This window comes from Etheostoma cragini, chromosome 12 (genome assembly GCF_013103735.1).
Source record: "Etheostoma cragini isolate CJK2018 chromosome 12, CSU_Ecrag_1.0, whole genome shotgun sequence".
Lineage (NCBI taxonomy): Eukaryota > Metazoa > Chordata > Actinopteri > Perciformes > Percidae > Etheostoma > Etheostoma cragini.
In genome coordinates, this window is record NC_048418.1 from 22,135,130 (window position 1) to 22,149,606 (window position 14,477).

The 14,477-nt window shown below is 40.7% G+C and overlaps 1 protein-coding gene and 1 long non-coding RNA gene across 8 annotated transcripts in view; one reads left to right on the plus strand and one right to left on the minus strand.

The window, feature by feature from the left end:
- LOC117954140 (zinc finger CCCH domain-containing protein 13-like) overlaps nucleotides 1–12,210 on the plus strand; it is a 33,901-nt gene extending 21,691 nt beyond the window's left edge. For 4 of the 7 annotated variants that reach the window (XM_034887697.1, XM_034887693.1, XM_034887698.1 and 1 more), the window contains 4 exons: nucleotides 1,428–1,637; nucleotides 2,563–3,095; nucleotides 3,574–3,665; nucleotides 4,204–4,740. In XM_034887697.1, coding sequence (XP_034743588.1) covers nucleotides 1,428–1,637; nucleotides 2,563–3,095; nucleotides 3,574–3,665; nucleotides 4,204–4,296 — 928 coding nt within the window. In that variant the 3' untranslated portion in view covers nucleotides 4,297–4,740. Of the gene's footprint in view, nucleotides 1–1,427; nucleotides 1,638–2,562; nucleotides 3,096–3,573; nucleotides 3,688–4,173; nucleotides 4,741–12,168 lie in introns of those variants that run through there. The other 3 variants (XM_034887695.1, XM_034887694.1, XM_034887696.1) reach the window with 3 other exon arrangements.
- On the minus strand, nucleotides 6,824–9,397 carry LOC117954161. The gene is made up of 3 exons (XR_004658762.1): nucleotides 9,385–9,397; nucleotides 7,662–7,667; nucleotides 6,824–6,924 (listed from the first exon to the last, which is right to left on the minus strand). It is a non-coding gene; the product is annotated as an uncharacterized LOC117954161 (long non-coding RNA).
- Nucleotides 12,211–14,477: the final 2,267 nt, after the last annotated feature.

Here is a 14,477-nt window from a genome sequence, read left to right on the forward strand (position 1 = left end):
ATATCCGCACTTTTAAAATCTATTTAGCGTTTCTTTATTTATTATAAGTAAGTAAGTAAGTATTTATTTATTTATTTATTTAACTACTGACAGCATAGGATACCAGCTAGTTCATAATTTCAGATTTTTACAATGCAGAGACGTACTTACTGGGATGGCTTTGGCTCATTGGTAGAAAGGTTGGCAGCCAATTGGAAGGTTGGTAGTTTGATCCCTGGCCCTGTAGTCCCATGTTGAAATGTACTTCGGCAAGGTAATCTGCTATTAGCTCGCTTGAACACTGATAAAATACAGCTAAATGGTTTAAAGTGTGACTGTATTTCAATGGAAAGGATTTCAATGGTAGGACGTCCAACAGCCGGCAGCTGAAGACACAGAGGAGTAGCTGCACTTTGAGACTGCATAGACGCTGTTGTAGTTGGAGTTTTTAATGAAACAACAGATTGGATTTAATGCGTTCAATTCCAAAGCTTAAACTGATGCGGCATTCATTCTTATTGTAAAATACCCTTCTGCCATCTAGTGTATTTTCTTTTTGTCGTTCAACAGCAATTGTAACTTATCGTTATAAGCTGTCGTTATTAAATAATAAAGACAGGGTTGGCAAAATGTTTGCATTATATATTTTTTAATATATGTTTTTAAATTTTCTTTACACCCCGAGCAATAAATATCTTATGGGCTCTGATGAAAGAAAGATCGCCTGGGACCATCACCTTATCGTGGTGGAGAGGTTTGTTTGTCCCTGTGAACCTGGAGGCTGTGTGGTCTGGAGCCTGGTGTTCCTGGTCAGGTCTCCATTTTTTTTGGATCAGTAGCCTCTCAAAAAGTCATGAAAATCTTTTAAACTGAGCATTGTCTATCTGAACTAAACACAAATTTGGCAACTGAATAGCTTGTTTCTTGCTAAAAAAGGTTTCAGAAACACGTTTCGTAAACACTATTTTCATAAGAGTGTGTTCCGAACAGGCCACCACTATGGTCTGTTTTGAAATCCAGGAACCCCATAGGTAGGTATTCCAGGCACTTTTAGGGTTTATGATATTAAAAAATGTGATTAATAACAATTGACAACTGAGGGACGGCAAACACTGTTGAAGTTTCAGCATCTATAGAAAGTCTGGGAAACAACCTGTACATAACATGGCCAAAACAGGCAAAGGAAGCACCTTTTCATGGTGACACGGTGCAACTGAATGATGAATTTCAAAATGAATGTCCCTTGAATTGCCTTAATGACACATCTTGTCAGGACAGGATGAGGGGGGACACTCGCTGGGAGCAAAAGTTTTACATGGCTACTACTGTACATGTGGATCAGAAGAGAGAAAAAAAAACATCCATTTAGTCTTTAATGGAAACGTTTAACTCTTGTGGGCTTTAGGTTGCAGTTAACTTAATCTTGTTTTCCTCATGTCCTCAAAAAGGGAGATCCATCCACCAGTGCAAAGGGAGCCACCCCTGTCCTTCACCATGTCCCCCAGTTCAGAGGACTCAGGCCTCGATGATTTGTCATACCGCAGCCCGCTGGACGAGCCAGAGAGTGCGGTGGAGAGAGAGATCCGACTGACACTGGAGAGAGAAGAACACCACCGCAGGGAGAGGGGGGTGATTACGCAGGGCCTAACTGCTACCAGGTAACAGAATATCAGCAAGTTGCAGAAGCCTAAAAGCAGCAAAATGCAGTCTTGGTGGTGTTTACCTAAAACATTTTAAGACTGATCTCAGCTCACAGATTTTTAATTGGACCATGATCATCTAAGCCATTTGTGCCTTTAGGAAACAGGAGGTATTGTGACTTTTATTGATAACAGGATATTTGCAGTAAAATGTTTACATGATGACTAACATTACTGTTATTACTGTACCTGTACAGATGTATAAGTATGGATACTATTTAAAATTGCTATAAAAACTGCTCGGGCTCGGAAATGAAACCAGTTTGACTCTAGTTCATGAGTGAAAGTCAATTCCAAGAGCCCTCATTTTAATCAGGTCTGTAATAAAAACAATCTGCTAATTGAATGTGTGATGACATGTTTATGATAAAGATTTGATTAATACAGCATTTTTAGTAAATGGTATTCCTTACAGGTCATTAGTGCTTAACTTTGGGAAAATACTAAAACTAAAACTGCATTAACTAGTTTTATAACTTTAGTTGGCTAGTTGATGGGAGGGGAACGAGCACACAACACTGATAAATACAATTATAAAGTTGTTATGGCATGTTTGCAAAACGTTACGTCCACTATTCACTACCCTTTTAGTTATGTTTTGAGGGAAATGTTTTCTGCCTGTTGTATCTAAATAAACAGTTTGAGTGAGTATGTAGGCTGAGGAGAATTTCTGAGTTCATGATAAATCTCTGTTACTTTGTCACTTTGAGTAAAAGCTTTTACATTACACATTATGTCCATTGTTAATGTAAAAAAGATTTGAAAATTTGGATATTGAATATTACAGTTATCCAACAAAAGGAGTATCAGAATTCAAAAGCCTGTCTCCTTCTATTGGGAAACAGATAAAGTGAGCCTACCTGTCTTATTATTCTGTGTTCAGAGGCTCCACCCTGCAGACAGGACAATCTCCACCTAGACCTCCAGCCTGCCGCACTCCTACCTTGTCCATCTCCCCGTCTCCTTCCTGCTCCACTTCCCTTTCCCGATCTGTCTACCATGAAATGACAGCCAATAATGTCATCATCTTGGAGCCTGACAGCTCCGCCTCCAGGAACCGCTTACTCTCCTCTGCTATAGGGGGCCTCTCCGATTGGTCCACAATCCAGGATGCAGTGCCTTCCGCCAATGTTATTGTCGTGGAAACATCCAATCTCATCATTCGCAGCGCTTCCGAATTCTGCCTGAGCTCCACCCCTGTGTCCATGGAAACACAGGAGAGCACTTTCTTGTCCAATCCATTCTTCAAGCTGCGCTCCCTCAGCAGCCAGTCGCTGGTGGAGCAGGAGATCCGCATGGTGAGGCAGAGGGAGGAAGAGTGGAGGAGGCAGAGGGAGGAGATGTGGAGGAGAGGGAGAGAGAGGTATGATACTGTGCTGGTTTCTCCAGCCCTCAGCGATAACATCACTTACAATGGTACGTAAGTATCAGGAAGTTTCTGTTGTGCAGTCGTTCCGCTCAAATGAGAGCTCATAGATTTCAACTGAACAAACAATTTTAACTTCTCCCCTCCAAACCATTAATGATAGTCATTTTGTGTCCTTGCCTTAACTCCATGAATTTCTAGTAGTGGAATCCAAATAGTCAGTAATAGTTAAAATGTTGGCAGATGGTGTGTTTTTACCATTCTTAATCCACATTTTGAAATGTTACACGTGTGAGGTATTTGCAGTTCTGTTAGCATTCCTTTGTACAGCACTTTCGAATATGCTGCAACGTAGTTTATGTGTGTTGCCAATCACCTTTCCTGCAATTGTAACATCTTGGAGAGCTTATGTCTGCTAGTTTGCACTGAAGTTGCTGTACAATACCAAATCTGGTTTGTAATCTGTATGATATAAGGGTTTTCCCTGTGTGATTTAATGGTCTTTTTGCCCCTTGGTTTTTATTGCAGTGCCGGAGGTTTCAGACAGATGTGTTTCCTCCCCTTCGTCCCCCTCCAGGACCCGCAAAATGGAACGATCCAGTATGTCTTGTGACCACAAGGTGGGCTGACACACACACACACATACGCACAAACGTACACACAAACTCTACGGTATCTGTCTATCTACCTGGAGACCAAGTTGAGTGCTGCAGCCTCTGTTTGGAGCTGAGTAGGAAGTCTGAAAATCTCTATGTATATCCACTTAAGTGACGGGACATAGAGTACTCAGGCTGTTAATCAATCAAGATTTAATGGACAAGATTTTAAACCATTAACAAACTTGCCTAAAACCCAATTTTACACATTAGCTGGTTATATTTAACTGATTTGGTTTGCTTCATGTGCATATGGTATGAAAATAATACCAAACTTTAATCATTTAATCCATAAATTCACAATTTAGCAAATGCATTCATTATTTGACTCATCAACCCATAACTCTTTCAGTCCAATAAGTCGTGTAAATGTCCCATCCTCTGTTTTATTTCTCTTTTACCTTCTCCATCACCCCTCCATCCTATAATCCATCTGACCATATCCATCTATCCACCAATCTTCAATCTCCAGTGGTATAGCTAAATCTCCCCTTCCCTCCAGTTTCCCTCTTCCCTGTCTTCTGTGCCAAGACGACAGAACGCCATGGCGCAACGATGGGAGGCCTCCCTCTTAGCCAATCAGAAGAAGGAGTAAGCAATGACCACACTCAACTGACAGCCATTTCAAAGCCGCACTGCAGTGTCTGTAGGACACCTCATAAGAAGAGGACTATTTCTTCATTTATCTAGTTTGGGTTTCCATTATGCTTTAATGTCTGGAAACGTCCGTTGCATGATGTCTGAAACAGTATGTCACAGTTTATTATATATAATACCTCTGTAAGGCATATTCCCAGGATGCCTGTCCCAATAATAACTGAGTATAAAATTGCAATCATAATAATGCTACTCTTTTTGACATGTGACCCAGATATTATGTAAACTTAGCAGTATTCTGCTTCAATATTTAATATTTACAGCACTTTGATTTTTGGGTGTTTATGAATTATGGGACTAGAACAATTGTTGATATTTGTGAATTGTTATGATTATGACTGAAAATGATGCAGTGACTTTCAAAAATGTTCTGGGCAGTCATATTACAGCCTACAACGTGTATTCAGAAATGTTCTAGCCATACAAAGAGTTGAGAAGGTACATGCAAAAATGTTTTGGCATGTTGTATTCTTTTCAATTTGTATTTTATTTTAAAGATGTCAACCCAGACTTTGAAATTCACTGCCTTAGTGAAATGCTATAATGAGCCATTGATCAAAAGAGTTTGGATGGTCCAGGTTTCAATGTGAGCCATGTTGGCTAAGCAGTGCTAGCTGCTAACTGAATACCATTTGGGTCACGGTTGCACAGACCAGATGGTTGGCCATTTCTTTGGTAGAGGATGGTTGTAACCCTGATAATTCCAGAATGGGCTGCAGTTTTGTGGTATCATGAAAAAACTTTTTGAGGATATTGTAGCCTCAAAACTGCACGTAATGCTATTTTATTTACCATTCTGTTAGCATGGAATTTATAACATACACACCAGGGCGTGGACATTTTTTAATGAAAGCTGTTGATGTTCTACACCAAACCACGATAGTACAAGTTGAACCTGAATATAACTGATAAAACAGTGAAAACTTTTTCAGCTAGTTACCTACTGGTATATCAGTTTTGTTAAGCAGTATTGTGTATACAACCTATTAAATTAGACACAAAAAAACAGCCATCTTGCTTTATGAACTCAGGTCTTCTGACTATGACTATGAGTTGAAGAGCCCTGACATCGGCTGGCATTCCATTTGTCACTTCCGTTCTCAGAACTGGGAAAATAACACGGAAAGCGAGTTTCGAGTACAAAGGAAAGCACTACAATCTTGCTTCCTCACTTATAACCCTTTCACACTGAGGGCTCAAGCCAAGTTGAGCTAGGCTTGGCTGTGTGCTTGAAAGGGTTTACCCTCGTCGATTGACTTGAAGGTTGAACAAGGGTTGTTTCAATGTGAATCGCTTACAACCGGGGTCGGGCAAATTATGTGATTGGGTGGAAATGGAAGGCAGATAGTCGTCACCGGTCACCCCACACTTTCACAGATAGTTTGAACAACAACAGCAGAGCGGAGCAGTTCAAATTATTCCCTATGTGCACAGCCATGTGTCAGCAAAGTCCACTGACAGTCAGTGCAATTACATGCACAGCAGGTTAAGTGAATAACTGGGTTATGCCAGTTCTCCCTGTATAGATGAGCAGGGATGAATGGAAATAATGACGGGAGTAACTACCGCTGGCACAGTAGGTGGCGCTTTGCCAACATACAATTGGACAGAATAAGGCTTTTTGTGCCAGTTGACCTTTGTCAAATAACAACAACTTTTTAATTTTTCTAAATTACCACAACTTGGAAAGTGAGGTGTCTCTAATAGTGAGTAATACATCCATTGGTGAACAGTGGCCCCTATACCATAAAACCCCTCTCTCTCTGCAGCGTGGTTGGTGCTGAGAACTGAGCTCTCTAGTGAGCAAGTTAGCCAACTAAACAGCCGGCTGGCCCGCCACTAAATTAATCAAATGTAACAACTTAACAGCGTAGGAACGCACAGTGCTCTTGTCAGATGACTGACGACTTTGATGGCTCATTATCTGTAACCAGCGTCGCATGAAGGCATGTTGTTTGAAATTTAACAAGCTAGTTAACTCACATAAATCTTAGCGGGATAGTCGGTCCCTCCGCCTCTTTGTTGAGACAAAGTCTGACAGTCCAGGAGATGAACAATCTATTGAGCCATCTCCCGGCGTCCGCTGCTGCCTATCTGGGCAACGCGTCTTTTTTTGTATCACAGCAATGGTTTGTATCTCCACAAATCTGGTATCTGGTTGTGACCCAGGTCATTTTCTGAGTTGTGATGACCAGGGATCAACCCATGTTGAATGGCTTAGTTTGAATTGACAAAAGAAGGGTTGGGGGACATATAATCTTGGTCAAACCCTGGTTGTTGGAGTGAAAGAGGTATTACAGTTATTTGGGCTCTCTGATTGGTTACACATTATGTCAGCTACCTGAATTACCCAATTCCTTAAAAGGCAGGACAAGGGAATTGCCACAGCGATTAGGTGTTGTGATGAGTCCCATAGCTTTTCATAGTCACGTTAGCCTCACATTGTGCTGTGTCTGCGTTGGACTGGGGAGGAATGATGTGAGGCGTTAAGCCAGAATTGGTCTATATCCACGATGTTCCACTTCTGGGATTGCTCCGTTGCTGTCGGAAATTATGTTGGATTTCACTCTTTTCAGCCAGATGTCACAGCGGAAGGTCTGGCAAAGCGAGATTAAGCCAGACTATAAGCACTTCAACAGTGTTCGTGTAATTACTGTCACTGCCAGAGGTGGAAACAAAGGTTCTCTACTTCAGCTTTAAAACGAGCTGCCATTACCAAATAGTTTCAGCCAAATGGTTTAGATGTAGAAGTGTTACCAAGGTGCATATAGTACAGTCCATATTTAATTGCTACAACCTGGCCAGACTCAGTATGTCTGTGGCTCTGCTCTTTCAGCAAAATAGCTTACTATAACTATACTATAACTAATAATCCAGTATTATATTCTAGTCTAGAAAAGAGTTTTACATATTTTTATGTCCTGTCGTAAAGAGATTTATTGTACTGTATTTTTTCTGCATATATTTATAACTTTGAGCAATGCTGATGAATCCTTAAAGCTTCTGTTTGTAAAAGGTTTATAATATATTGTGTCAGAATGAATTGAATTGGAAGTCTGACATGTTTTATAAGAGATGACTTCTGTGTGTGCATGTGTGTTTTATAGTAATCCATCCTCCTTACTGTACATCAGTTTGGCTTCTGTATCTCCAGAAAAGGCTCACTCTCTGCTTTCCTCAATAAACTTAACTTCTGTCTGCGGTCCAATAAAGACGCTTTCAAGTCAATCAGAAATGGGAGCTTTAGAATCTATATTTTTAATGTGCTATAAGCTTTGATGTGTTAGACCAGGGGTCGGCAACCTGCGGCTCCGGAGCCGCATGCGGCTCTTTGATCCCTCTGATCCGGCTCAGCTTTTAAAAAATACTTAAGGAATATTTTATTAAAATGTATTTTATTTTAGTTCATACAGCAAATAAAATACATCATTTCAGCTGTGGCCTCCTCAATTGCCTGTGAGGAATCTAAAGACAATGGTGATATTGAACAAATGGCGCTGTTCTGCCGGTGTGTAAACTCAACTGGGCCACAAAAAAATGATCCAGTTGATACCTCTAAAAGGCCAAACATGGGGGGGTGGGGATATATGTGAGGCTGTCTTGAATTGTTAAAGAGCAAGAGGAATACCCCCCCCCCCCCCCCCTTGGTACAGACGGGGGGCACCAAGTACGGGGCACCAAGTATGACAGGAACGCACAACGGCTTTGTGGCTTTACTGCAGAAGTCGCTGGACAGTAAGTTGCTGACTTTTCACTGCCTCCTGCACCAAGAGGCACTGTGTGCTCAAACATTTCCTCCGGAGTGCTCACAAGTCATGAACGTTGTCATTCAGATTGTGAGCAAATTAATGGCTAAAGGTGTAAATCCACGTCAGTTCCGTTTGTTTCTGGATGAGCTGGAAAGCTCGTATTCTGATCTGCTGCGGCAGAACCAAGCCCCGTGGCGGCATGTCTGGAAGAAGTGAAAACCTTCCTGGGCAGCAAAGGGCTCACATTTCCTGAGTGGGAACAGCCAGAGTGGCTGGAAAAGCTACAGTTCTTGGTAAACATCGCAGCGCAACTGAACACGCTGAATACAGCTCTTCAGGGTAAAGGACACACGCTGCGCGACCTTTACCCTGACGAGCTGTGGAGGTTTGTATGTAACACATACTGAATGTAACACAGTATAGTTTGTTCATACATAGCACAAAGGCAAAAAAACGTTATATACAGTGTTAATTCATTTAAAATTTCAAAAGGGTTTTTGGGCTCCCAGTGTTTTCTTTCCTGTGTGAAACAGGTACAAATGGTTCTTTCAGTGTTAAAGGTTGCCAACCCCCGTGTTAGACAAATACCACAAGGGATCAAACCACCTTGGTAGCTGATTTACACCATTCAAGCTGTGTGTCACTGTGCAACCTGACGATGTAACTGGATCTATATTTTCTGCCAGACTAGGTTTCACTTTCTACTATACACTACAAGGTATGACAAAACATGGAGGACACACGTTTGCTCAATTAAATCAAATGTGTTTAATTAAACAAAGATAAACATTCTCAGTTTATCAGTAATGTGTAGGTATAGTAGCCTAACGTTAGATCACTAAAGTAACTCAACCTAAAGTCCAAACAAACATGCAACTTTGAGGAGGAAGAGAGAGGAAGAGGGACTGCCGAGGCACTCCTATTTATGGACATAGGTGTCTGTTATCAGTCCTTACTAGCTAGATCCCAGCAACCAAAGGGACTTAATAGGTCATGAGGCCTAGTAGCCTCCACACCCCCCTCCTCACATTTTATATTAAACACCTGACCACATCAAAATTATCTTTAACACCAGTGCATTAGCTACATAACCCTGTGGCATGCTTAACGGGTGCTTGAGCACCTGCCCCTTTTGCCCCTCAAGGCCAAAGTTTTTTTTTAATTCTTTGACGGTTAACAAGTGTTCTGTTTAAGAAGAATATTTAACAATAATAATTAGCTCGATAAAACGACCAAAACCTTCACATCACATGATGACCAGGGTTATTGCGTGACACATGTCCCCTTCCTGCCAGGCGCAAGTGAGTCCGTCGGCGGTGCGGCCAGCAAGAGTGAGAGAAAGTGCCGGTAAGTGTTTGTTTGAACTGAATAAAAATGAATGTTAGTAAAGACAGAATGTGGAGGCAGAAAAAGGCAGTGGATCCCTAAGCAGCTGGGTTATTAGAAGCACTACAGGTTAGAATAGTGCTTCACCGCAACACCCAACTGATCCTGCTCATATCCTCAAATTCAACCTACAGTATGAAGAGGCTTGTGCCCTTTTTTGAATTCGAGCCCCTGCCCCGCAGAAGGTCTCTGCACGGTCCTGCCCAGTGGCCATAAATCCAAAGGAGCACTTTAATGGTTCATGAAACATGAAAATGATAGGCACTTCTAACAAACATCACAGTGGTGCACGCGACAGGCCATCTGCCACCACATTGTCCTTGCCCTTAAACCTGATAGAGTTAGTTGCCATTAGAACTGGATAACTTGGGGCAGCCTCACTTGAAGGAGACTGTCTGATAAGGTTTAAGCAGATCTTAAATTTCTTTCTTTTACCTGGCACCTCTATCAAGTAATTTTGTTCAGAAACGTGACAGACATGGCCAAAAGAATTTTGCCTGAAAATGGGATTCAACAAGTGAGAACAAAACCTGTTCTCCTGCACTAAATTCACAAATCTCCACTTTGCGGTCAAACTTTTTTTTCTGAAATAAATGCAATTTTTGTTGAGCCATTTTGCCAGCCTCATAAAGCCTTCGCATTTACAGACAGTATGTAATCAAGTTCTGTGGCGGGTCAGTCAACATCCACTGTTCAAGCATGACCGCCAAGGGGCTGCAAACCGTGTGGGCAAAAACCAGCTCAGTGGGACTAAACCCTGTACTTACTTGAGCAACTTCTCTAACTGCTTGATGTTAAGTTGTTGAGGAACGTGATGTAAAATCATACCTGCACTCTTGTTTTAGGGATTTCAAACACAGACATGAACTGGCAGAGGGCTTTAATAACTGAGTTTGCAGTTATGGTACATATTGGATAAGCCGCAGGACTTCTAGTTGATCGACACATTATAAGCAAAACCTGATTTAGACCGGGGAAGAGGTCCTACACAGTCACTGATGAGATGTTGAAATGGCTGACCCACTGCAGGAATTGGATACAAAGGCGCAGGTTTTAAGGTTTATTGGGTTTGCTGGTAACCTGGCAAGTATAACACGTTCTTATGTAAGAACATATTGTTATTCTTCTCATTCAATCAGTCAATTTATAGGTTATTATGTGTATCTTTTATAGTCACACAATACAAACAATATGTAATGATGTTCTACTGCACTGTTCACTTTTGCACTTTCACCATTGCACACAGTCTAACATAGTACCTTAGCTTATCACGGTTATTGCATTTCTGTGAGTGATTTTTATTTTTATTCTAATATATATATTATATGTGTGTATATGTGTTTGTTGTGTTATGGTTGTCTTGCTACTTGATGTCTAAAATTTCCTTCGCGATGAATAAAGTGTCTTTCTGTCGATCTATCTATCTATCTATCTATCTATCTATCTATCTATCTATCTATCTATCTATCTACATGTATGCCAAAAACATCACGTTTCATATATGGCCAAAAGAAATGCTTAAGCACACAATTGTAGCTTTTCTTTGAACCCATATGTCCTGCAACATTATCGTAAGCTGCCTGGATTACTTATATTTTGAAGGCATTACAACTTGCACCACTGGATCACCACTAAATCCCTTTCCATGTGGTTGCCATACTCTGAACAAAAGGTCATCCCGTATGAAAAACCTGTGTATCTTCTACCCGGGAAAATGGCAAAACCTGTTCGGAAATCTTTTAAAGACTTGTCAGCTCTTTGTTCGTTCACTGCACCTAATCGAGAAATAGAAAGCTCTCTTGGCATTGACAATTCAATCTTCCGAATCACAAGATTTTCCTGGAACCTCTTTACTGTCAGCCAGAGCAGCCGTCATAGCACAAGTAACGGACTGTAGAAACATTTTGCTCTGGATTAGTGGCCACTTGCGTCTCTAAAGACAAGACTGTGTACATTGCCTTTTCTATTTTCAGGGACCTCTGGAGTTTCCGAAATTAAAGCTGACATAATTATTTGTATTGGCTGGTCAGGTAGGTGTACACCGTTTGGTCTTACATCATCTGGCCACACAACCTTCTACCAGGTCATTTCCCAAAATAATGATGAATAATTCCTTTAACTGGTAGTTCTGGATGAACAACTTATTCTACTTCCCCCTGTACCAATTCACATGACAGATGCACTTTGTGAACAGGCACAAACATAGTCCACAGAACCCATCCCCTAAACGGGAACACAGCTACTTGTGTCTGATAATGGAGAAAAGGGCAAATATTTCTTCTTGCAAAGCTTTGTAATGCTCCTGAGTACCTCAAAATTGTTATTGAACCTTTTTCATCACTACTAAGAAGCTTACAAAGCCTCCAGACACAAATGGAGAATAACACAAGTCAATCTCTGAAGTATTTACTGGTTTAGCCTGCACCTGAAATGGAGCCACCAGTTCTGCTGCAATACCAGGTGTAGGACGCTGAATAGTGAAAGCCAAACCAGCCGACTTCACATTGTACATCTTACTATTTTCTTTTAGCAGAGGACACTCTTTTGACCAATGACCTATTTCATGGCAATACTAATACATTCTTTAGAATGCTGTTCCAACTATAGGGACGTCACAGCAGCATGATGTCAGTTAGGACACAAGGCCTCCTCTTCACTCCTCCTCTGTACCTGACACACACACACACACACACACACACACACACACATACATACAGAATGGTTCATTAGGTTTACTAACGTCATTACACATGCTGTAGAAATTGTAGACAAACACAGTTCAATGTGTGTGATGTGTGTGCCCAGTCCAAGTTGTATGTTCTTCTGATAAGCCAGGTGCAGAAAGTGATTTAAACTGGCATCTCTACCTCCCATGCATTCTTAGACTTGTAGGGGCCGATCAGGGCTGTTTATTTGATCCCTTCGCCAGTGCTGTCAGCTTGGTAGAGGGGTAATAAGCAAGTTCTCAAAGACTCTGTTCATTCTATCAGACTCTCATGATGAACTGAAGCTTCTCTGCGCAAAGAATAAATAAATACATTTTTTGATCACATCTTTGTTTCATATCTCATCATATGTATTAGAATGTCCACCTATTTGGTTTCTAGCAGGATTAGTTATTTGAAATCAATACATACACTTTCATTTTTCTGGTTACCTCTCTGAATCCTACTGTAAAACAGTACACATCACTGTAGAACACTGCAAAAGCACTTTGTTTAGCTCATCGTAGAAATGAGAAGAAATCTGAAACTGTGAGTTATTAGGTGTTAGCACCAGCAGAGGGAGCAACACTATCTGCTCTATTCATTTTACACTGATCATGACAATATATTCAAGCTCCTCAATACTCTGCTTGTGCATTTATTCATTAGAAATAGGCTATCATATGTGTTAATATTGACTGATTAACAGTACCTGTTAAAATGTAAGGAGTAAAAGTAAAAAGTTCTGAAAAATCTGCTTGAATACAGTAACAAAGTATTTGTACTTCGGTACTCCCATCTCTGCCAAACACGTATCATATTATATCTTGGGAAAATTAAATGTTATCAGCAAAGAACTTGAGGGCAGTGTTTCCCATCCCACCCTGATGCTCTGTACCAAATTTGGTGAAGCTTGGCCATTAGGGATTGCTATAATCACCATTTATTGGTTTTGTCTAAAAACTCAATGCATTTAAATGGGAAATTTGCAATTGCAATATATCTGCCACAGTAAAATGCTATCAACACTAAACCTGTGATGATTGTTTAGCATGCTGCTCGGAGGCTCTGTACCAAATGTGGTAAAGACAGTCCATTAGGGGGCTCTATAACCAACAGAGACCATTTTGGGCCTTTTTATCCCTTCTCCACTTCTGATTCATAACTTTGTAACTTAATAAAATAACTAGTAGAAACAAACAGTTGCCCTGTTCTGCTGATGTCTTTGTTGTCTCCCTATCCCTTACAGAAGGTTTTGTATCCAGCCAAGAAGCCTACAGTTTTTCTGGGTCATTGTACAAGGGATCCATACTGTTACATGCAAGATTGATACACTGTATGTAAGAAATATAACTAATTTGTCCTTTGTATGAGTTATAATGTTCAATATGTTTATAATTGCACTGGATGACTCCAAATATATATAACTGTCTAAGACAACACAAATGCTTTAGTGACATTGCTGTGTGTGTGTTATCAATATTTATCTGTGAGATTCATGTTCCGATTTGTCTTTACGGTCCTACAACCTTTTTAACAGTGACCTCCGTGCTCAGCTTTTCCAGAAAATAAAATCAGACTGACCAGAGGTTGTCAAAAATCCTTTAGGGCTCTGGGATACTTGTAACGGCAATGTACCGCAGACCTTGCGGCTCACACCTCTTGACATTTCCTGATGTGTGCGTTTTGCATTGTTACGCTTTGGGTTTTGGGTTCGTCGACCAAACAAATTATCCTAGCTAGCTACCAAACATGACATGTATCATATCTCGGTCCATTTAAACTCTATCAGCAAAAAGGTTAAGATTAGAGTTCAACATTGCACTACAATGCGCTATGCCAAATTTAGAAAGTATCTGCAATAAGGGCAGACTTATTATCAATTTGTGTTTTGGCAGATAACTCAATATATAAAGATTAGCCATCAGTTGGTGCTCTTGTCGACGTAGATCGGTTTTGGATTTTTTACTCAATCAATTAAAGGTGCTCAAAGCAACGTTGGGTGATGTCAGTTCTTGTTGATGTTTAAAGTATTGTCAATCAATGTGAAAGCCAGCTTGCCATTTCCTCCTTTTCATCTTGTCTCCTCACCTTCCCTTCTGTGCACTAACCCCCCCAAATCCTTTATTCTCAGTTATTGGGTGGAAGACTATTATGTTTCGTGGTGCAGGTTGGTGCGGTTCTTTTTTGTTGTTGTTTCTGGAGCCTGGGCTCTCTACAAGGATTGTGTTTTTTTACAGCGTATCAGGGAGCTAGCAGATGGTGAGATTGAAGCCTAA